This window comes from Hemibagrus wyckioides, linkage group LG18 (genome assembly GCF_019097595.1).
Source record: "Hemibagrus wyckioides isolate EC202008001 linkage group LG18, SWU_Hwy_1.0, whole genome shotgun sequence".
NCBI classification, from domain to species: Eukaryota; Metazoa; Chordata; class Actinopteri; order Siluriformes; family Bagridae; genus Hemibagrus; species Hemibagrus wyckioides.
The window spans coordinates 17,936,296-17,958,749 of record NC_080727.1 but is presented as its reverse complement, the minus strand read 5'-3'; the positions used below and the strand labels follow the sequence as shown (position 1 = coordinate 17,958,749).

Genomic DNA, 22,454 nt, shown 5'->3' with positions numbered 1-22,454 from the left:
TTGAGCAGCAGCTAATCCCTCCAAGTGTGTTGAGGTTTTTTTTATATATGTAGCCACACTTAATTTTCTTCTTTCCCAATTACCATGCTATTCTTTTTCTTTAAGGAGCGATGTCATCAGCAGAGTCCTGCACAAAATAAGATACTGTTTCTATTTTTTTTTTATTTTATTTTTTTTTATAAATTATGCAGTAAACAAAAACTGTAGCTCAGTTTTAACTTGCAGGTCCTAGACTGTACTCTGCAATGCCTTGGTGTTTTTTGTTTGTTTGCTTTTTTTTTAAAAAAAAAAAAAGAACAAATATCTACTGCCCCCTATTGGACAAAAGGTAACAACTCCACACTCATGGAACCGAAAAGATCAAGAAGCTATGATCTCTTTACTCTATATATATAAAAAAAAAAAAAATGCTTGTATAGCAACGAAAACAAAATTGATTACAAAATAAAAATAAAAGATACAGCTTTTTTTTATTAGTATTAAATAATTTAGCTCTTGCACAACCCCAGTCTTAGAAGACCGAAGTACAACAGGGAGAGGGGGGAGAAAAAAAAAGACAAAAAAATTAAAATAAAAAAAAAAAACATGTCGACCCTCCAGGAATAATTTCAGTCATTACACAATTCTGTGCAGCAGCTGAACTACTGTATTATTATAAGATTATATTCTTATTTAAACACTTGTTTTAAAAACAAAAACAAAAAAAAAGGATGGAGGTTAGAGGTGTTCACTCATCTACCGCTGAGTAAGAACGACACACCGTACAGAGCAACGAGCGATGTTAGAGCAGAATCTGGCGTATTGAAGGGAGACGTTGCCTTTGAATGAACAAAGGCGGCTCGTTGTGAAAGTGTTGAGGGTGGTGATGCCTTACAGGCCTCCTGACTCATAGTCCTGCTTTAAACTGCCCCAATCCTCTTGGGCTTGTTGCTGCTGGTTATAGCCATACACATAGTCCGGCTGTTTTTTTACCAAGGGGCTCACAGTGGAGTTGCCACCTTCCTTGAGTCGAACGCTGTGAAGAGAAGAAAACAGGTAAGTCTTTAGACAAGGATGCATTGATACCAATATTTCCGCTCCACACAGTACAAGTACATGCCTCAAGGTATGATAAGGATCCTGATGTTTATTCCCAAATTTAACACTCATTTAGTTTAGTTACAGTCTCAGTGGGTTTGAAGGTGCTTTTCTTTTCCATCTTGTATTTTCCTAAAAGGGTTAAATTCATATAAGTAGTAATACTCAGAAGTAAATACTACGACTACATAGAAATGAAAAAATATAAGCATCATTTTTCCAAATCCTTCAGAATATATTCATCATTTGAACAAGAAAAATGGTGTTGGCTAATTCTAGCTTAAAGAGAAGCTAAACAGTAACAAAAAGCAAACTGTACTAAACATTTGACCTTTTTCAGAGGTAAAAATACACCTTCAGAGATTTTTATATGCAGCCTACACCAGAAAGAATCGTTTAGAGAAAAGTCAGAAAATCAAATTAGTTGGTATAATGAGGAACAATGAGGTTATGAAGCACGGATGATGTTTTAGCTGCGATGGTATACATACTGGTTCTTGTGTTTGGCGCCGCTGATATGAGCCTGGTACTGTTCCACTGAATTGAGCTCAATATTGCACATGGTACACGGGTATCCCTTTACTGTCGAGGCTGAAAGGGAAAGCATAAGCAATCACTTCTTCTGTTTCTCAGAGACAGAGTTTTGTTATGTAGGCATGCGACATTACATACAATACAAACAGTACTGAAATCATCAGCAGCATGAGCAGGGGTTTGTACTTATAAAATAAAAATGCCACAAGATATTTTTCTTGTCCAGTTCTTACAAGATAGTACATCTCCTTATCTGGCTTGTAAAAATGAAATAAAACTTCATTGAAAATCTAAAGAAGAATTTTAAGCTAGTAAATTTGCAAGCTAGATTTGTCATTATGGCTAATGACACTTTGTTCATTCCAATATGGTTATTATACATCAGCTAAATTCTAGGCTTGTCCATTAAAAAATATTAAACCTGAACTCCCATTGGCTGGATTTTAGATCCATACATCTACTTTTTCATCTGTGAACTGTTTTGATATGTTTATTGAAGTACTTTTCTATTCTCCTTCACCGTGATGCTCATGTTTCTACATCACCTGGTACGGCGGAAGGCCCGAAAGTCTCCATCAGTTTCTGCTTGGTCAAATGTTTTTTGTGCTTCTTGCCACTGTAGTGTTGTTGAGCCATGACTGGGTTGTTGAAGGAAGCCTGACAGATGGTACAGAAGCGGTTAGGGTCGTGAACAGCAGAGCCTTGTCCTTCTCTGGTCTGTACATCCACCTTTTTCACTGGAACAATGGGCTGAGGAATGGCTGAGATAGAAACCACACACATATATATATACACACATCATACATACATATATATCTTTCCCTGAAAAAATAAAATATGAAGACTTTAATGATAATCATATTCATACCAGGTGCCTGTACCCCGAAGCTTTTTAATCTAAGATTCTTGGCATGCACTTTGCCTTGGTAGTGAGACTGAGCCACCACTGCAGACGAAAAGCTCATGTTGCACACGTGGCAGGCTTTGTATTTCTCCCCTTCACTCTGCACGACCTCACCACTCTGCAAGAAATGAAACACAAGATGCAAATGAATTAAAAACATACGAGTGACAACTTAAATCCAGAGGCATCATTTAATGTTTACACAGGACCTGATTACTCTGTATCCAGGATTGATTCTGGGTAATATTTTTTTGCAAACTGGGAGATAGCTGGCACATAAGTTAATTGTATTTGCCCCAAGAATAAGATAGAATGGTACCTGGCACTAATAGGCCTTGGTTTGTGCTTCTTGCGGTTCCAATTTTTTGACAACTAGGTGCAAAAATAACACTATGGTTCTAAACTGGGCCTGTGAGCATGCCATGATTGTGCAACAGATAGAAAGCTGAGCAAATCAGCAGAATATTGTTTTTTTTTTTGTTTTGTTTTTTATTCTTGGTCTCACAAAAGGGGTCATTATTATTTTACATGAAGACCATCGATTACTGAATGTCTCATGTATATGGTGAAGCTGTGCAGATCGATGTATTGAGGTGGAGCAGAGAGCAGGACCACAGGACAAGCAGGACCACAGGACAAACAGGACTGCAAATAAACTCTGTAAGTAAAGAAAAAGGCATGTTGCTCTCTTACTTCAGCATCGTGTGATGAGGGTTTGAACCTCTTGGCAAAGGGTTCGTCTTCGTGGGTGGCCATGTAACGTCTTACTTTGCTTGCATGCTTCTTGCTCTGGAAATGTAAAGCACAACTTTGAATCGGTTCTATGAATCGCCTTTCTTTAACGGCTCTATGAATCAAATCCATCAATCGACTCCCTGAATCGACTCGCATGTTGCCGTAGACTCTAAATCAAAACGATTCCAGAACACAGACATTCGACTCAGCTGAAAATATAAAATGGGCTACCTGGTAATGTGCGAGTTTTTGTGACTCTGAAATGAGGACAGCGTTGCACACTTTACACTGCGACTCAGAAAACAGGTCGCCATTTTCCTGGATCAGTCGATTCACTGGAACAGAAAAGTGACTTGTTGAATAAAACGATTCAGCCAACTCAACAGTCTGAATGACATTTTTTTTTTCAATGGACGCAATTTATTTTTAAGTGATGGGTCAATCTTTCTTTCTTTCCCATGTCTTAGTGTAATGCATGAGTGTCGAGACTTTGACAATTCTTTTACTCCTACTAGAATAACCTAAATAAACCAACACATGCCCTCTCCTTAACCATCCAGCGACCTTGTGGTGTCTCTCCAAAACTAGCTAAATGCTAACTGGCTAAAATTCTGCACCTAGCTCAGTGGCTAACAGGCTAGCTAGGTTTTATGGGTTGCATTGCCTTAACCTATTTCCCAATCAACTACCTGCTATTGTGCATGTACCATATTAATCAAGGTGTTGTTTCATATTGAATATATAAGCAAGGGAGATTATTTACCCTCCGCTGCCCCCGAAGGTAAATAAGGAGAATCTCCATTCGGTCCTCGGGTCGCCATGTTCAATAAAGACGGTGTGTTGAACGTTATTTCCCCTACCCGTATTCCGTCTAATCTTACCTCCTGCGCTGCGATTGGTTCATAGGCAGAAGCAGCGTGCCGTCATTACTCTTGCACATGCGCATTTGGATTGCAAATATCACAATAAACACAGGCAGATGATATAATGTAAGGTTGAAGCTACTGAAGAAAAAGTCCATCATCTTTCTCTCACTGGTTCTGTAATGGTGAAATATTTTCTCTCATGCTTTAAGTAAAGAAGGATCTTTTGAAATACCATGTCCTTTACCTCTGTTTAATTTGTGGTCCCCCCCAACAAAGTCATAAGAGAGAGAGAGAGATACTGTATTCATCCCAAAGGGAAATTCACATCTTCCAGCAGTATCCACAAACACAGGTAATAGATAAAATAGAAAGGAATATAACAAAAATACTAAAAACCTCAAATTAGGGAACAAAAATATAACAAAAAATATATCAAATAACAAAATGTTACACAATTTAACAAAATATAGCAGAAAAATACTAAATACAGAGATTTAAGGAATAAATATTGATTAGATATTAATTAGATGAAAAACAAGATAAACTAGATAAAGATAAAGAATATTTAATAGCATTTAATATGCTATTAAAGAATATATTGTCATTGCTCACATTTAGATAGAATTGGACAACATGCATGTGAGACTATCATCTAAATGGAAACAATCAACTATCAAGTATAATTTAACATAAGGTTGTAAAATATCAATTAATAGCCTTTATATATCAGTAATTAAATTCAGCTGCATTATGTTGACATATGACCCGTAAACACAGATGGCAGATTTGTTTTAACCTAAAAAGGTTTTAATATACAGTATCATAGCACATCCTTTGTGTGATTATATTTCATTATATTTGTCGCACACACAACCATACACAGTATAACATGTCCATGTCATAAAAATAGAATCAATTAGAATTAGAGAATTAAAAAAAACCCTGAAATAACTATAAAAGTTGGAAAGGGATGAAAGATTTACGATGGAAGACAACGATGGAAATGAATGAACACAACAGAAATAAAATGATCATTCTGATTTTTAAACTGATGTGAAAATAGGTTAGTAAAAAAGATTTGCCCGCAATTTTAGTTCTTTTGATATACTTCTTGATCGTTCGCTAATTAACAGCGAGGCCTATCATCAAATATCGAATTGGTGGATTAGATATCAAAATCATGTATTGTAGCATATTCAGTCATATCGTCCAATATCGAATCGTTGGTTTAAGTATCGTGTCGAAGTGAGAATTAGGGTTGCCAGATCTGTATGAGAAAAGCAGTAAAGCTAAAAACGTGTCAATATCCATAACTCATATCGAACTCCCATACACCTGTAATAGAGTCTTATATACTATATTAAAATATATACTGCTATGTAGTGTTATATTTCCAAATAACTGGATTTGACGGGAAACCCTGGAGCGTATCCGCGTTTCCCTCCCCAATAGTGGTATGTCACGTGACTTGAAAATGGCTGCCGCATTCTATCGTACTAGATAGTATGAAGAAATAGTACGCTAGAAGGCATGGATCCTGCTATTTCGCATACTAACTAGTACAGAAGTATTCAGGAAGTCAATGTTTGGGCCCAGAAAGTAGTTGTGTAAAAGGTGCACTGCTTGATAGCTATTAGCTCTACAGTATATTTCCCTGAATGAAGGAAGCAAGTTACTTTCGTTTGGTAGTTACTATTAGTTATACTTCATTTCAGTCATATTTTAGAAAGGTCAACGAGGCGCGCGTTCAGAAGTATTCCAGTTAGCCAGCTAATGTTTAGCTGTGAGATGCCTTAGCAAGCTCGGTTCTTGCTAGTTAGAAAGAAGTGAAGTGCTCGGTGTGAAATAGTGTCTCACACGGTATCACATCATGCCTCGGAGAAAACGGACCACGGGTCAGAATGAAAGACGCAAAAAAGTTCGTCGACGAGATAATAACAACGAGGAGGAGGACGAGGACAACACGCTGGTCATCTCCGACTCGGAAAGTGACGAAGAGGTGTGTGTGCGTGTGCGTGTGTGTGGGTTAACTTGGCTTTAAAGTCTAATCGTGCACATTTATTTACAACTAAACACAATCCTCTGACAGTCAGCTGAGCTTGTGTGTGTGTGTGTGTGTGTGTGTGTGTGTGTATACTCTGAAATGCAAATATATCCCACAAGGAAGAAGACTGTGCCATGGCAATGACTACAAGAACAGCACGACGCATAGAGAGAGAAAAGAAGGCACATGTGCAAGGTCTCAGCTCACCACAGACCACGTTACCATCAAATATTTCAGGTAAACATGTTGTATAAACCTATTAAATTTTTTTTGCCATTTGTGCACTCAGACATGACCGAGGAAGAGATGTTGGATCTGGCTTTGAGACTCAGTAAACAAGAGGCAAACTCTGCAACCCAGAGAGAACAAGTGGACGATGACAACATGAGAAAAGCTATTGCAGAAAGTCTACAGGTAAGATCATTTATCTCGGCATGTCTTTCGCCATTTGCGTTTACTGTAATAAACACTGCCTGGGTAACAAAAAAAACCACCTCACACACAGTAATCCAGTGCACCTTCTTTGTCCTTGATTGCATAACAAAATTTGTTTTGCCCATGGCATTGTTTCAACACCTTTATGTGACGTCACAACATTTGTTTCCATTCGTTTTTGGCTTGGATTGGACTTGTACTGACGACAGGAGAGTCAACCCACTCCATAAAGACTTCTTTCAGTCTGCGGTTTTTATTCAGGACTCTCTGTGTTGGCCAATTCAAGTGTGAAAATGAATCCTCATGCTCCCTGAACCACTCTTTCACAAATTGAGCCTGATGAATCTTGGCATTGTCAACCTGGAATATGCCTGTGCTGCCAGGGAAGGAAAATATCTGTTCATCAGTACATTCAGCAATTCAGCTGGCTTCATTTAATTGCTGTATAACGTTGCCGAGTCTAGACTTGACCAATTGATGCAATTGCAGAACACTTTCTAGTGGAGCCTTGTACAGTAGGTGGCCGGTGCATCTCCTCATGCGCTTCCCTTCTTACCCTGACGCACCCATTCGCTTCACAGTCCAGTCTTTGTCCTTATGCAAATAGAAGGCAGATTAGATTCACTAACAAGTGGTTTTGTTGTCGCCACACCACTGTTCCTGTAAGTTATCATCGCATTGTGTGTTGAAATGCTTTTAATTTCACTATTAAGCATAGTCGTGAGTTTCACCTACTGTTGTTTTCTTTCATGATGTGACTTCATCAAGCGGTTTAAAGATCTCCGATCCTTGCAGTGAACTTCACTGCAAATCAAATGGAGATTGTGTTTTAAAAGTTTTTCCACCTCATTATTGAAGAATTCCTGTATATGAAACTTATGAATGATTTTTAGATTATCCGTACTGATCTGTATGACTTTTTTTGTTTTATCTTTTATACCCACTGATCCCCAGGTCAGCTGCAGTAAATCTCCAGAAAGAAGCTCCAAGCGAACCAGGTCCGTGGCAAAGCCTCACCAAGACCGAGACACTGTGTCAGCACACGTTCGGTGTAAGCTCTCCTTTCCTAACGAGGATGAGAAAGACGGTGTGAACGATGACGAAGATCCAAAAGCACAAAGTGCTTTAAAAGGTCCTGAGGAGGACGGTCCACTTCCGCCGATGCCTGATCTGTCTCAGAGGTCCTTGTCACAACCTTCACCTCCAAGTCCGACCCTTCCCTCTGTGCCTTCTGCAGCATCTCAAGTTAGTCACTTTGTATCGCTGTCTGTTTCATTTGTTAGCAAGCTTACACTGCTGGATGGATTCTCACCCTAAGTAATGATTTGTCTGAATAAGGTTGTTTACTTTCTCTTATTAAACAGGAATGCCGTTCTTCACATCTGGCCAAACAGGAATTTAATGCACACTGTCCAGAGGGTGCGTCTTCACAGAGCGACTCTCCGCTCAAGAAGTCGCCCATCTTCCTCCGTCATTGCAGCGTAAGACTGAACCAGAACCTTCTGAGCGCGAGCAGATCCTCCAGGAACTCCCCACATACAACCAACAGCTCTCTCAGCTTAACCAGTCCAGACAAGTCCCAAAACAGCCCACCTCCTCCCAAAAGTCCTGTTTTTCCTAAAACTGACTTGAAAAGTTGCACTAAATCAACACGTGATTGCACTTCCCACAGCAGCTATACAGACAGTGTACGGAAACCTGAAGACACATTTCAAGAATCCTCAAGCCATAAATGCAGAGATTCCCCAAGACGCCTTTCACGCAGCAGGAAAGCTCAGACGTCGTCGCAAGCTTCAGTGTCTGAAGATGACAAACAGGTTTGTAAAGGTGTTTATTTTTCCAGGATTCAGGATACAAGATAGAGAGGGAATGTCATACACAGCCATCTTTGTTAACAGGAGCAGAATCTCCTTCAATTAAACAGTTTATTATATTTATTTCTGAGCTCCTGTAGTTGATAGAATCCCTTGAATTCTGTGAAGTGAATTGTTAATAACACAAGAACAGGTTAAACCTTATACTTTCTGTGATAAATAGCCTAAACTGTATCGTGCACATAAAGAATAAAGCACGCTTATAGGAAAAGAATCGACCTTAGGGTGGTGTGATGTGGCACTACACAAGCCAGATGTTGATTACTTCTTATAACAACACGTCACAAATCCTTTTATTCCACAGCTATTTGAAAACATTTCATGCTTTCTAACCATTTATGGTTACATATAATGTCATGGAATGTTCAAAAGTGTTGCGTCTTAACATTATAGCAGCTCTTATCATTGGTTTCTTCACCAGCTTCTATTTTAAGTTGTGAAGACACAAAAACATGTTACAGAGAAACACTAAACGTTTCCATGTTACACATTTCATACTTTAACTATGCTTTTTGTTTAAAATTATATCAGTCTTATATCCTTGTGAATGAGTGTCCTGAGTTACTACAGAAACTAAACGAAAGAATAATATGGCGTTAAGTGTCATAGATTACGAACAACTTTTGACCAATCAGCTTTGAGAATTTTGCTGCGATATTTAAGCAGCGACTGATACAAATATCATGTTTAAAATGAATCAGTTCTGGCAGAAATTCTATGATTTAAAAAAAACCTTGTGTATCTTTATGTTGAGTGCTTTATTATTTATTATTGTTATTTTCAAATTATTGATATTTTGCTTTAAATTGCAGGAAGCTGGCAAGGTGCAACAAACAAAGGAAGAAACCTCTCGGGGAACCGGGTTAAGCACTGTGTCAGGTAGAACGTTGTCTGTTCTCTTTCCTTTTCTGTGTGTGTGTGGTGTTTTCACCATGGCTGCAAAACCGAGCAGTGTCCTGCAGCACGTATGCACCACACAGAGTGACTGGTTCCTGCCGACAGGGCCTGCCAAGTTATTGGGCTTCCTGTGCGATGGTTCCATACAAACAATAACCACATGAATACCTTCTTTAATTTTTTTAAAAATACCAGATATCCGGTTATTAAATCGAATCTTTCCTATTTGGTTGCAGACACAGCACCGAACATGGACGCGTCTTCTCCTGCAGACGCCTGTCGTTTGGATGAGTATGTCAGTCACATGATCCTTCTTCTGTCAGATGATGATGATGACGACAACAATGATGACGATGAAGAAAACGACAAGGTATTTATAGAATTATAGTATAGTGGTAAATATGCCACTTAAAGACAGAACACACTGTGAGAAGGTACGTGATATTTATGTGTAGCATGTTTTACAGATTATTCCTCCAAGCCCAGTCTTCCCTCAGGACCGTGCTTCATGCACAGGCAAGCCGAAGCTCTCGCCAACGCAACGCTGCTTCTCCTCACCCACAGCCACACAAGATCACACCAAATCCTCTTCCCAGGCTCAGTCTGAACAGCCAAACGTTTCTAAAAAGTCTGCAGACTCTAGACTCGCACCAGCAGCGGAAGGGAAAGATGTAAGTGTTGTATCGTATTACTGGGGCGTCCCGTTCTGCCCCAAGGGGCAAAGCCCGGATGATTACACCCAAGTCATCCTCACCCAGCTGGAGGTGTATGAGAAGAGCCTGAAAGAGGCCCAGCGACAGCTACTGCACAAAGCTGACTGGGGTCTTCCTGTGAGTTTACACTTTTGTATAATGTACTGCTACATGAAAATCTTGTATTCTTTCTGAATTCTGATATTTTCATTGAATCCACAAAGGAAATATAAGTGACGTGTAGTGTAAAGTAAGTGAGCTTCCATCCAGTGTCCATGTGTGAATTGTAAATGATTTGTATGAGGGTTTCACAAGAATTTCTGTGTTAATGAAAATCCTGTAGATTCTAAATGAGTCCTCCTCAGTGTATGTAAACTTTTGCACAACTTAAAATATTGACCACTGCCAGGTGAAGTGAATAACACTGATGATCTCCTCATCATGGCACCTGTTAGTGGGTGGGATATATTAGGCAGCAAGTGAACATTTTGTCGTCAAAGTTGATGTTAGAAGCAGGAAAAATGGGCAAGTGTAAGGATTTGAGCGAGTTTGACAAGGGCCAAATTGTGATGGCTAGACCACTGGATCAGAGCATCTCCAAAACTGCAGCTCTTGTGGGGTGTTCCTGATCTGCAGTGGTCAGTATCTATCAAAAGTGGTCCAAGGAAGGAACAGTGGTGAACCGGTGACAGGGTCACGGGTGGCCAAGGCTCATTGATGCATGTGGGGAGCGAAGGCTGGCCCGTGTGATCCGATCCAACAGACGAGCTACTGTTGTTCAAATTGCTGAACAAGTTAATGCTGGTTCTGATAGAAAGGTGTCAGAATACACAGTGCATCACAGTTTGTGGCGTATACAGCTGCATAGCCGCAGACCAGTCAGGGTGCCCATGCTGACCACTGTGCCCTGCCGCCAACAATGGGCACATGAGCATCAGAACTGGACCACTTTTTTTAAATCCGGTGAAAATTTGTAGTTCAGTTTGTTTTACTAAAAGATTAAAAAATAGAATAAATGATTCCCTCATGAGCGTCATTACGATACAAACACTTTGCTTTACAGCTAAACTGCAACACACATCTGTTTTTATATAATTTAATCTTTTAAAATGCTTAAAGGTTTGGTGCTCTTCTTCATGCAGGTGTTCCCATGCCCGGTAGAGAGGCCACATAGCAGGAGGCTGAAGCGCCACAGAGCCCCTCAGCTTCTGGATGATGAGGAGGAGGAGGAGGAGGAGGAAGATGAGGGACGAGACGAGGACGGAAAAGAGAAAAAGAAAAAAGTGGCGCAGAAGGAAAGGGAAGCGTCTCAGTCTTGTTCGGAAGAAGCAGCGGAGGACGGTCAGCATGAAACCTACGTCGTCGTGTCCTCTCCTGAGCCGCAGGAGGAGCGTGGGGTGTGTGGTGTTCTTTATTAAAATACACCTGATCTCACCAGGCAGGATGTTAAACTTACTGTTTATCTTCATGGGTGTGTTGGATATTAGATATTCATATTTGTTTGTGATTTAGTAAATATTGCTTTTGGCCATGGTTATTATATATATATATATATATATGTATGGACATTTATTCTTTTTTTATTCTTTTTCCAGGAGGAGGCTCTTAAATTATTCTTTCTGTTTAACTAAAGAAGGGAACGTGAATGTTTGTTTTTCATTTATCTGTCCATTTAAATCCGTATATGCTTTATTTCTGTTCCACAGCAGAAATCACCTTTACTGCTTAAGCAAAAGGAGCCTACAAATACAGCAAAACCTTCTAGGTAACAAAAGTCTTTTACTAAATTAAACCAACTCTCTTGGAGCATTTTGGCACGTTTAACCAACACCCAATCAACCTGGCTATTAAACACAATGATTTCTTTTGTAGTTGTAGAAAGCCTATTTCTCAGGACCTTTCTGAAGACACACAGATACAGTCAGAGCCTGATGATCCCGGAGAGGAAGCTCAGAACGGAAGTTTCGATGTGGAGAACGCTGTGTGTCCAGGTATGTAGAGGATATAACGTGACTCTCTGTAGAAGATATCATGATGGGTATAAATTCATCACATTTCAAATTTATTCATAAATTCACCTCCGTAATGTTCAGTTTTTCCCCACATAATACACACAAAAACGAGTGCTTTTCAATGTTAAATTTCAGCTTTGTGATCAGAATGAAAATCAGACTCTATCACCAGCTCTACTCCTCATTCATCAAGTTGCTGAGAGTTGCTAAAAGTTCTTTCCACTCTGGATATTAGATTCAAGATTCAAGAGTTTGATGTCACCGGTAAACAGGAAACTGTCTGTTACAACATGCATTGAAATTTTTACTCTGTGAAATCTCCCCACAGCCTGTGACATAAATTCTAAAGAGACGATTTGTTTTAACATGTTACCGCATGTGTGTGAGTAAAATTTCTCAGCTATTTTATGAGCAGAACGTTCCCTGGAGATTTGAAACTCGTATCTAGCATGATCCACGGCCCTCGTCGTTTATTTCACATATTTATCAAAAAGAAAAGTGAAAAAGAAATTAGATGGGTTAAAGATTTACATAAATATCTAGAACAGTGTTGCTCTTTCCAAGTATATGGATAGGATATGTAGTATACTTTATTTCGTTGTATTTTGTGTTTGTTTTTAGACACACGGTCTCGTTCTATCGAGAGACTTAATACCTAAAAATATTTTTATTTTAATTTCATATATAAAGCAAGGGAAAGTAAAAACAAATGTTACTGTTACCTTCTGCCGGGAGGCGTCCAATAATCATCTAAAGAAATTATAATAATAAAATCAACCAAATTTTGTTGCATGTGATCCAATAATAAGAATTATCATTAAAATCATAGCCTTGATGATGCATTCATCAATACGGAGATAAGCTTGAACCGTGGTCATGTCTCTCCCCTGTGTTGAAATACAGAAACCCAGATGACAGAAGACAACACACCAGAGCTGATGGTGACCAGTCCTTCACAGGTACTGTGTATCTGTCTGTGTGCTTCATCTTCACGTCAGACTCCTAACATCACTGTAATAACATGTGTAATGAAGTATTAATAGCTGTTTTTACTCAATCATTTATCAGTATCCACTCACCGTTCTTCTCTCCGCAGTTACAACCCGACATTGACGTCATGGAGGTGGATGAAGTGACAGATCCACCCCCTGAAGCTGAGGAGAGGATGGAGCAGGAGCGTCCAGGTGAGGAGCAGTCATGGAGGGAGTCTGTTCCTTCTCAGGTAGAGTGTCCCATGTGCACTCGCTTCTTCCCTCTCTGTAAGATCGAAGTGCATGCGGCCTACTGTAACGGCACGGTGGAGGAGCAGGAGCAGGAACAACAGGACAACATTTCAGGTCAGCAAGTTTTTAGTTTTAACAACATGATTTAATACAAAAGATTTTTTTTCTAACTCCTGTATCCTCCTGTATTTAGGGAGTGCTCGACGGAAAGGTTCGAGAAAACCTGCTATGGAAGACAACGTGAGGTTTGAGAAGTAAGTAGGTATCACAGTGTCCCTTCATTTCATCTGCACGTTCTTAAACAACTGTCATCTGGCTCAACTTACATTTTAAGCATGAAAGGTCTTCAGGTTTTTAACCGGTATGTTCTCAAGCTATTCCTTGACGCCCCTAGACCGTTTTTTCCCCTCTGTCTCTGTGGATCATCTTGAAGAACTCATCTAGAAACTCTGCTAAAGACCATCAGCTTCTTAAATCTTAAACTGGATGTAGTCCATGATATTCAGAGCACCTACTATACGATTAGTAATATATAGGGTGTAGGGTAAGAGTGGTGATACCCTGACTATCAAAGGCATGTTCTCAATACACGATGTATATCTGTAGCTATAGAAACAGCATTGTATATCTACAGAAATGAATTTATTTGTTTTGTTATGTTTAAAAATAGCACTTTATTTCTCACATCATTCATAACTACTAGCTTTAGAATGTATGAATACATAATACTGAAAATGAGAAGGAAAATCTCTTAACACAAAACAGGAAGTCAGAGTGGGTTATTTCAAATAGCTCCTCCCCCTTTTAAATAGCCAGTAGCATTTAGCTTCCTTTATATACTGGATTAAGTCATGGCAGTTAGTTGGGAGGCGGGACTCTTAAGATTCAAGAGAGCGTTTTAAGGTGAGACTCTAAGATTAGTAAAGATTTAGATCAGAAAGTCACATTGCGACATCATATATTATAATATTGTTATGAGAAGTTAAAAATAAGGATGATTGCCATGTTTTTCCACAATAGTTTTGGACCCTTTTCTTAAAGGCTGCCAATTATTTAAGAAATAACTATAAAATGAGATTTTATGAAGCATTAAAAGGTAAAATAATATACACTACTCACAAAAAGTTAAGGATATTCGGCTTTCGGGTGAAATTTCAGGATGCACCTAAAATGCACTATAACCTTTACAGGTGAACTGAATTTGACCTTCTCTACACTTTTGAATGCACATGTCCAACTGTTCAGTGTTTCAGTACTTTTTGCATAACTTGCTGTTCTCTAACAAGGTGCTTAACGGCAAAATTCACAACTGGTGTTTGATTCATGAATCGACCAATAAATGTTCTGGTTCAATTAGAATTGGTATTTCAACAGTCCTCTTCATCATGCTGTTCACATTTTGACATCATGAGACCAAGACCACACCTAACAACTGATCAACAGTACCTCGCCATTGCGAGGCTTCAAACAGGATGTTCTCAGAGGGAAGTGGCCAAGTGTCACAGAGTGTCATCAGCAGGTTGCGATAGAGATACAGAGAGACTTAAAAGTGGCATAAAAGTGGACGTCCTTTGGCCACATCCCACGTTGATGACCGCTTCATTGTGAACAGTGCCCTGCGGAACCGGATGATGAATGCCACTCAACTCCAGGCACATTTAAGGAAGGTGAGAGGAACCCAAGTGTCACGTCAGACCATTCGAAACTGTTTACATCAGCGTGGTCTGCATGCTAGACGACCAGGCACAGGCGTCATCGTCTTGCATGGGCCAGGGAGCATTTACACTGGACCAGGGACCAGTGGGCCTCAGTGTTGTTGATGAAAGTCGATTCACGTTGACCAGAAATGATGGCCTCCAACGATCTTGGAGACGTCAAGGAGAGCGCTATGCATCAGCCACTGTTGTGGTGGTGTTACAGTCTGGGCAGGTGTGTCTACTCAATACAGAACTGCCCTACATCTTGTGACAAGCCAATACTACCTGAATAACATCATTAATTGCCCTTAATTAATTACCCTGGATTAATTAATCCAGTCGTTGTGCCCCTGCATGAACAACACAGGTCTAAATTCATCTTCATGGATGACAATGCTCCAGCTCATCGAGGTCGCATCATTAGGGAACGGCTGCTGGAGGCTGGGGTACCTCAAATGGAGTGGGCTGCACTTTCTCCAGACCTGAATCCCATAGAAAACCTGTGGGATCAGCTGAGTCGCCGTGTAGAGGCTCGTAACCCTGCACCCCAGAACCTCAATGACCTGAGGGCCGCCCTTCAAGAAGAGTGGAATGCCATGCCTCAGCAGACAATAAGTCGACTCGTGAACAGCATGAGACGTCGCTGTCAAGCTGTAATTGATGGTCAAGGACACATGACAAATTATTGAGACACTGACATTTACTGTTGTGGTATACCACCACTGTTGTTGGCTCTTGTTTCAATAAATTATTTGAGATGAGGAAATCACCATTGCATGCTTCTACTTAAATGCCCTACTTTCATGATATAATATCACTGTAGCATGAACGTTTTACATTTTCCATAAATTTCACCCAAAAGCCAAATATCCTTAACTTTTTCTGAGTAGTGTATATATACATATACTGATTTGTTTTTCTTTTTTGTTGTTGTTTTTTTAATATCAGATCAGAGCAGCGAGAGAAATGCTTCTTGTGTACAAAGTTTTTCACAAGTAAGGAGTACAACCATCACGTGGAACAGTGCCTTCAACAGAAAACACTCGGACCAAAGCAGGTAAGCCTTCTGAAAACATACACCACCTGTGTTTCTTTCAGAGCTTTGACTCTAAAAGATCTGTCAGTATTTACACAGGAAACGTTCATGTTCAGATCAGATAATCGAGCCGATCAGATCATGCAAATGTTGGATCAAAACACCTTTTAAACACAAGCACTTCCTGTTGGGATAGAAAAATGCTGATACAGTATAACATACAAGCCTGGGATCATTAAAAAACGAGAGAACGGCAAGCATTGAAATAAATATCTTACAGAAGTCTGGTTACTAATTATAATCGCATTAAATACGGCAAATTCATATTTTTTATAAATATTTGCTTATAAAATAGCACTTGATCCAGCAAATTATTATTATTATTATAATAGCGACGAGTTTTAGGCAATTAATGACTATTTATTTATTTTATTAAAATCTCCTTCACCCTCTTTAAATAGCCACGAGATTGATAAATTGAGGCTTTTATTCAACGTTAAATGATGAATTTGAATAATAAAAATGTAAAATTGATGACCATATCCTCGTGTTCATGGACAGTAAATTCATAAATAATACAATGAGTATTTTAAATGGTATTTGTCATTAAAAGGCATTGCATAGTTCTTTTTTATTTGTTTGCGTTTCTTTTTAACATGCAATATTTGCTCTGGACTTGATTCTGCTCCTCACTCAAGCTGATGTCATGCAAGAAGAATGGGTTTAAAGCTAAACATTGCATAACTGTGACACGCCTATGTTTTAGGCAAATTTCACTCGCACTGAAACGACTGGATAGCTTCTGTACTCCGAGAAAAGGGAATGTGTAGTGGGTCGGATTTAGAAGAACATGCTGCGTATAGTTTGCATAAAAATACAGTGTTTGTCCTCAAAACATGGTTTAATTGAAACAATTATTTAAAAACTTAATTATGTGCGGTGACTGTGATCAGTTTGTGCTTTGATTTTAGTCAGGGCTTTGAAATACGCTGATTCTGTTTGTTTTTGTTTGTTTGTTTATGGTCTAAATACCATAGTATTGACTGAACTGGAGCTGACTCTAACTCACGTGAGAGACGTCCACAAAACGATCTTCAAATCCCTCTTCTTTTTGTTTTTCCAGGGAAACGGCTTGCTTTCTGCCTTGAATCGGACAGAAACGCTGCATCTGGGTACGTAGACTTATATCTGATGTATATCTCGTCCATGAGTCAGGTAAAAATGAAGAAAACCGATAATTGTGTCAAACCATTTCATTTGGAACTCATATTTTATTCAATACATTAATATTGCATCCGCTACAGTGAACTTTTATTATTCGGTACGTTTCATATTCTGACATAAATACAGTATAATATACAACATGTAAGAACATTCAAGCAGCAATATAATGCAAAACACAGAGAAAGAAGAAGGTAAATCAATTCTAATAATGATAAGAAATAAAATGAAATGGCTGAGGTAGTTAGGACAGTATGACATGGGATGAATGATCTTGTTGTATTAATAATGGGCTTTACAGAAGTCCATTCCTTTAGGGAGTTCGGCTTCTGAAGCTCCAGTTCAGACGTGATCATTTGATTCTTTCATACAGCTTCCAGATGTTATATGATGGAGGATCAGGCTTCTAGCCATTTGGATGTTAATCGCAGCTGTTAGTAGGATTTGTAGAGGATCGATTTTCTGTAACCATTTTGATGCCAAAGCTACAAAGCCACATCTAAATACAATCTTTAAACTCATTTCAGATGACAGCGGAGCTGGACCTTCTAACACTTCAAACAAAAACAAACGGTGGGTTTTAATCAGTTCACGTGTACAAGCAGAGCATCCTGAGCTGTTCATATTAAAGCTGTGTGTGTGTTTTCCTCAGCAGCCTCGTAGACACATCCGTGACGCCTGGTGACAGCTCGGATTCTCAAGCTTCGGCAATTTACATCAGCTCGTCTCCCATCAAATCCTTCACTCCCATATCCGAAATCAAGGACTGCCTCATAAACTTCCAGCAGCAGTACTCGGACAGGACCAGCCAGAGACTCGGGAGGAAGAGGAAATTCAAGAGATAGCATTAGAAGGATATACTCCAAAGCATCAGTTATTGCTTTTATACCAAGGCTACGTTGTGTGCCCTTTTTTATATATATATATGTAATTTCTATACTGTAATTAATATCATTAAATGATTCAGTCATGTTATTTAAGGTGCCTTGTTATTTTGAATTTTGTAGATATATTATGGAATGTTGTATAAGGGCAAAAAAGAGAGAGAAAGCATCGATGAAACATTTTTGTAACTGATAATATCAAATCGTTATAAAATAAAATTGTTTCTTGTTTAATCTTATCTTTTTATTTGGAGTTAAATTCAAACATTTCTTATGTTTATTATCGTACACTAAGGTTGTGAGACCTGCTGTGACGCCCAACACTAATCTGCTTCCACTCTGAGTGAATACACTCCGTATTCATCACGCCATTAGCATTCAGCCGTAATCAGGGTCATTATCTTGCTAGCAAACGTTTGAAAGATGGGAGTGTTTTGTTTTTCTGTTTCGTTCTTTAAGTCTAAATGCAAACATAAAATCTTACTTTGAATGAAGCTGAATATATAATAACTGAGAAGTTCACAATCATGACAGAACTCTGTGTGTTATTCCAGCAGGTATTGAAATCTGAGAATACTTTGAGGATTTATCAATAAATACAAAGCCTTTTTTTTTTTTCTTTTAATGAACCAGTGTCAATACACAGTCTTTAAAGAAGTGCAGGCAAAAGTCTGTAATATTTGTATTTGTCAAGGAAAGACACACCTTCAGAAGCCACACCTGATTACATGTCAGTTTTTGGTTAATAGCTTCATCCTTAAAATATGTACAAGTATATCAACATATTTTGAAGGCGGATCAGAAACAGGTTTTCAGATGCATTTTAAATTATGCCACAGTTTGGAAAATTTGGGTGGTGACAGTTTTCCAAACTTACTTGTCCAGTCTGTCCCTGGTGTTGTGTCCAATTCGTGCTTTTGGATGACTGAAGTGAGATGCTTAAGATGCCTTTCTGCTTGGCCTGTTTGTAAAGAGTGAGTATTTGAGTTACTGTAACCTTTTCTGTCAGCTTGAACCAGTCTGGCCGTTCTTTTCTGACCATGACATACTAAAACCAACGATGACTTTCACCCATTCTGATTTTTGACGAGAGCGTTAACAGAAGCTCTTCACCTGTACCCACATGATTTTATACCCTCAGGTTGTCTACTGGTGTTCCTATTAAAGTGCCTATTGATTGTAGGTGCGTATAAAATCACTGATACACTTTTCGATGCCATGTGCACTTTAAAGACCTGGGTATGACCCACAGTAATTAATTAATTCATCTACATATAATCAGTGACAGCAGTGTACAGCATCTCTGCTCAGTTGTGCAGATTAGACGTGTGGATTATTAAGGAGAGCTCAGCGAAGGTTAAGAAGGAACTGCGGGCCAGATTTCAGACATTGATGTTGAATCTTCTTCTTCTTTTGGCTTTTCCCTTCAGGGGTCGCCACAGAGAATCATCTCTCTCCACCTATCCCTATCTTCTGCATCCTCAACACTTGCACCCACTAGCTTCATATCCTCACCCCAATTTCCACCGGCGCCCTGTAGGTCAATGGTGCCGATGGCGGTCGTTGTTAACCCGGGCCTCAACAGATCTGGTATGAAATTCAGAGTACTGACAATTCGCATGAATAAATTTAGCAATGTTTTATGCCAGATGCCCTTCCTGATGCAACCCTCTCTATTTATCTGGGCTTGGGACTGGCATAGAAGTCACTGGACTGTGGCCCACATGGCTAGATTATTGGCTGATGTTGAATAAGTTGATATATTACTGGAAGGAGAATATCTAATTCTGTGTTGCTGGTGTTTCAGGATTGGGTTCTGGCATCTGAAGAGAAAAATAATACCCTTTTTTTGTTTGACTTTGTTCTGTCTGATATCTGGTGACAGTAACAGGAAGTGTGATGTCAGGAGCATGAACGAGAGCCGCCATTACTGTGTGCGTGTGTGTGTGTGTGTGTGTGTGTGAGAAAGAGAGAGAGGGAGAAATGAAAAACTGACTTTGACTAAGCAACCTATCAATAAGCTGAACTCAGAATTATCTTCTTGTATACAAAATTAAGCAATTCTGAACAGCTTTTTTCAATCAAAAGTAAGTGTTTAAAAAGTCAGAACAAAAAAAGGCTGACAAATTTAACAGACACTGATAAAAAATCTTTAAAAAATATATATATTCCTGCACACCGAAATTAGCTTATTTTTCGCTTCTGCATTATCAAACCAACTGATTGATAGAAGATAACGAGCTGTCTGTTCTGTGTAACAGTGACACCCAGCGTTCAGTGCGAGGAACTGCAGCGTAAAAGCTGCAATGTATTTTTTCTGGCGGTTTTAAAAATGGCGGCGGCCACAGAATGATTCTCCAAACTTTCAGCCTTATTAAGATCACACGTTTCCCAGTATAGAGGTGGACTTACAAGTGTGTTAAAAAAAACCATACACGATTTATTAAACATCAAGCACCAAAATGACTTTAGAATATGTGATGCAATCGTTGTTATTATTAATCAATTTTTCTATCATTAGGTTTCTATTGTATGAGACTCTTTTGTTTACACTGCAGAACATGAGACAATATCTTGAATGTAGTTAAATGCATATAGTGTTTTCTATTATGAGATTACAATAAACCATGTATATTACTAAACTTTTACACGTATAGCTCGATATTTTTGAACTGATTTCTTACTTGAAATAACCTTATTCTGTTGAACTGTGATTTTTTTCAAATGATCAAATTGTAAGCATGTATAAAGTTAAAAATGTGTAAAAGCATCTTCAACAGAATAATAATACACTTGATTTAGATTTAGAATCTCATCATCAAAAAATATACAAAATGATCTATTCATATTTAAGATATTTTAATTTGCTGAGATATATTTTTCAGTGTAATTAAATAAAAAAATGTTTTTAAAAAAAGAGAGAAAAGAAAAGAAAAGAAATGCTTATATTCAGACTTTGAATATTAATGTGATTTGATAGTGGAGCTTTTGTAACTTGAAACCAGAAATAACTGTGTGTATATATATTTTCTTCTTCTTGTTTTTATTATTGTTTTTAAGTAGAGACTTCTGGAAAGATGGCAAGATTATTCTCAAACTTCTTCAGAAAAAAAAAAAACCCTAAGAGATTCAATTTGAATACTTCATTTATTATTATTTTTTAACTATTATTTTTCATTTGGTCTAGAATTCAATTGTGTATAGAACCTCTATACTAAGATTTGTAACTCTAGTTTGTTATCGATGATGTACATAATAATAATAATAATAATAATAATAATAATAATAATAATAATAATAATAATAATGTAGTTTGTTCACTTTGTTTTTATTTATTTAAAAAATATTAATAGCCTAATTATAATTGTTTAATTTTTTTTTCATGTATATTTAGGTAGATTTCATGCAGATTATTTTTTTAGCAAAATGATTCATGTATTTGAAAGATATTTTAAAAAATCCTATTATTATATTTAAAAAAAATCATATTATTTTTAAATTAATTAATTGTATGTATTATCTCTCTCTCCCGCTCTCTCTCTCTCTTTCATAGAGTCACTTTATATTATACGACGTGCTTGTTTCCGCCTCTACGCCTTTATATATATATATATATATATATATATATATATATATATATATATATATATATATATATATATATATACATACAAAAAACCGCATATAGCGTGGCAACGTCACGTGATCAGTAGCTTCACTGCATTTTACGACACTTGCCGAATTAAAGCTTGCCTTCCTCAGAGTAGGAGGGGGGAAGAGAGAGAGAGAGAAAGAGAGAAAGAGAGAGAGAGAAAAAAAGGAAATCTGTCTAATACCCTGACTTTCACAATATAATCAAAGAAATAAAACATCAAACTTTGTCCATTTGTCCAGTAAACAACCCCAGAATACCCCATGTTGACGTGCAAAAAAAAATCTTTCAATGACCAAATGCTGTGTTTTTATTTTAAAAATTATATATATGTATATTTAGATATATAATAAAGAGGAACATTAATCAAATGGGTTAATGATAAGCTAAATATTCTTTATTACAGCCTATTTGACGTTGGAAATAAATCGAGTCTGGCCACACCTAGATCCTGCCCTATTATGACACACAGAAAGAAAGATTGAGAGATTTTTTTTTTTTAATGTAGTTTAAAAAGACATTTATTTATTTATTTATTTTATTTTTTTATTTTTTTTGCTTTGTAGTGTTTCTATGGCTACATGCAAACCCCTGGGATTGGGCACAATAGAGGCAGATACTCGTGTGAATAACGATGTGTTTAGTGAATGTATATGTTTTATTCTTTCTTT

The 22,454-nt window shown here is 38.0% G+C and overlaps 2 protein-coding genes and 1 non-coding gene across 6 annotated transcripts; 2 read left to right on the top strand and 1 right to left on the bottom strand.

Moving 5' to 3' along the window:
• Positions 1 to 382: 382 nt before the first annotated feature.
• On the bottom strand, positions 383 to 4,158 carry znf346 (zinc finger protein 346). Of its 2 annotated transcripts, XR_009207181.1 has the most exons (8): positions 4,014 to 4,158; positions 3,482 to 3,585; positions 3,209 to 3,304; positions 2,480 to 2,633; positions 2,157 to 2,372; positions 1,569 to 1,668; positions 1,100 to 1,209; positions 879 to 1,015 (listed from the first exon to the last, which is right to left on the bottom strand). XR_009207181.1 is itself a non-coding variant. In XM_058414699.1 (7 exons), the coding sequence occupies exons 1-7, from the start codon at positions 4,069 to 4,071 to the stop codon at positions 871 to 873; spliced, it is 873 nt and encodes a 290-aa protein (XP_058270682.1). In that variant the 5' UTR covers positions 4,072 to 4,158; the 3' UTR covers positions 383 to 870. The 2 variants fall into 2 exon arrangements, 1 of the variants encoding a protein (XP_058270682.1); XM_058414699.1 differs by lacking the exon at positions 1,100 to 1,209 and having other exon boundaries at positions 383 to 1,015.
• Positions 4,159 to 5,676: 1,518 nt separating this feature from the next.
• On the top strand, positions 5,677 to 18,365 carry uimc1 (ubiquitin interaction motif containing 1). Of its 3 annotated transcripts, none has more exons than XM_058415840.1 (18): positions 5,677 to 6,115; positions 6,280 to 6,355; positions 6,450 to 6,574; positions 7,550 to 7,840; positions 7,960 to 8,412; positions 9,282 to 9,348; positions 9,603 to 9,736; positions 9,834 to 10,196; positions 11,201 to 11,455; positions 11,768 to 11,823; positions 11,931 to 12,049; positions 12,974 to 13,029; positions 13,167 to 13,407; positions 13,487 to 13,547; positions 15,939 to 16,047; positions 17,150 to 17,198; positions 17,775 to 17,820; positions 17,900 to 18,365. In XM_058415840.1, exons 1-18 carry the CDS (start codon positions 5,987 to 5,989, stop codon positions 18,090 to 18,092), a joined length of 2,823 nt encoding a protein of 940 aa, XP_058271823.1. In that variant the 5' UTR covers positions 5,677 to 5,986; the 3' UTR covers positions 18,093 to 18,365. The 3 variants fall into 3 exon arrangements, with proteins under 3 accessions (XP_058271823.1, XP_058271820.1, XP_058271821.1); XM_058415837.1 differs by having other exon boundaries at positions 11,765 to 11,823; XM_058415838.1 differs by having other exon boundaries at positions 5,678 to 6,115; positions 11,765 to 11,823; positions 17,903 to 18,365.
• On the top strand, positions 9,388 to 9,516 carry LOC131369672 (small Cajal body-specific RNA 14). The gene has a single exon (XR_009207320.1). It is a non-coding gene; the product is annotated as a small Cajal body-specific RNA 14 (non-coding RNA).
• Positions 18,366 to 22,454: the final 4,089 nt, after the last annotated feature.

Excerpts from the sequence above, each read along its gene's own strand:
- uimc1 (XM_058415837.1), top strand. The coding sequence starts at position 5,987 with ATGCCTCGGAGAAAACGGACCACGGGTCAGAATGAAAGACGCAAAAAA. Across the intron at positions 6,356-6,449 it reads AAAGAAGGCACATGTGCAAG|ACATGACCGAGGAAGAGATG; the intron begins GTCTCAGCTCAC and ends TTGTGCACTCAG. Across the intron at positions 7,841-7,959 it reads TGCCTTCTGCAGCATCTCAA|GAATGCCGTTCTTCACATCT; the intron begins GTTAGTCACTTT and ends CTTATTAAACAG.
- znf346 (XM_058414699.1), bottom strand. The coding sequence starts at position 4,071 with ATGGCGACCCGAGGACCGAATGGAGATTCTCCTTATTTACCTTCGGGG. Across the intron at positions 3,586-4,013 it reads ACCTTCGGGGGCAGCGGAGG|TGAATCGACTGATCCAGGAA; the intron begins GTAAATAATCTC and ends TTTCTGTTCCAG. Across the intron at positions 1,016-1,568 it reads GGCGCCAAACACAAGAACCA|CGTTCGACTCAAGGAAGGTG; the intron begins GTATGTATACCA and ends TTCTCTTCACAG.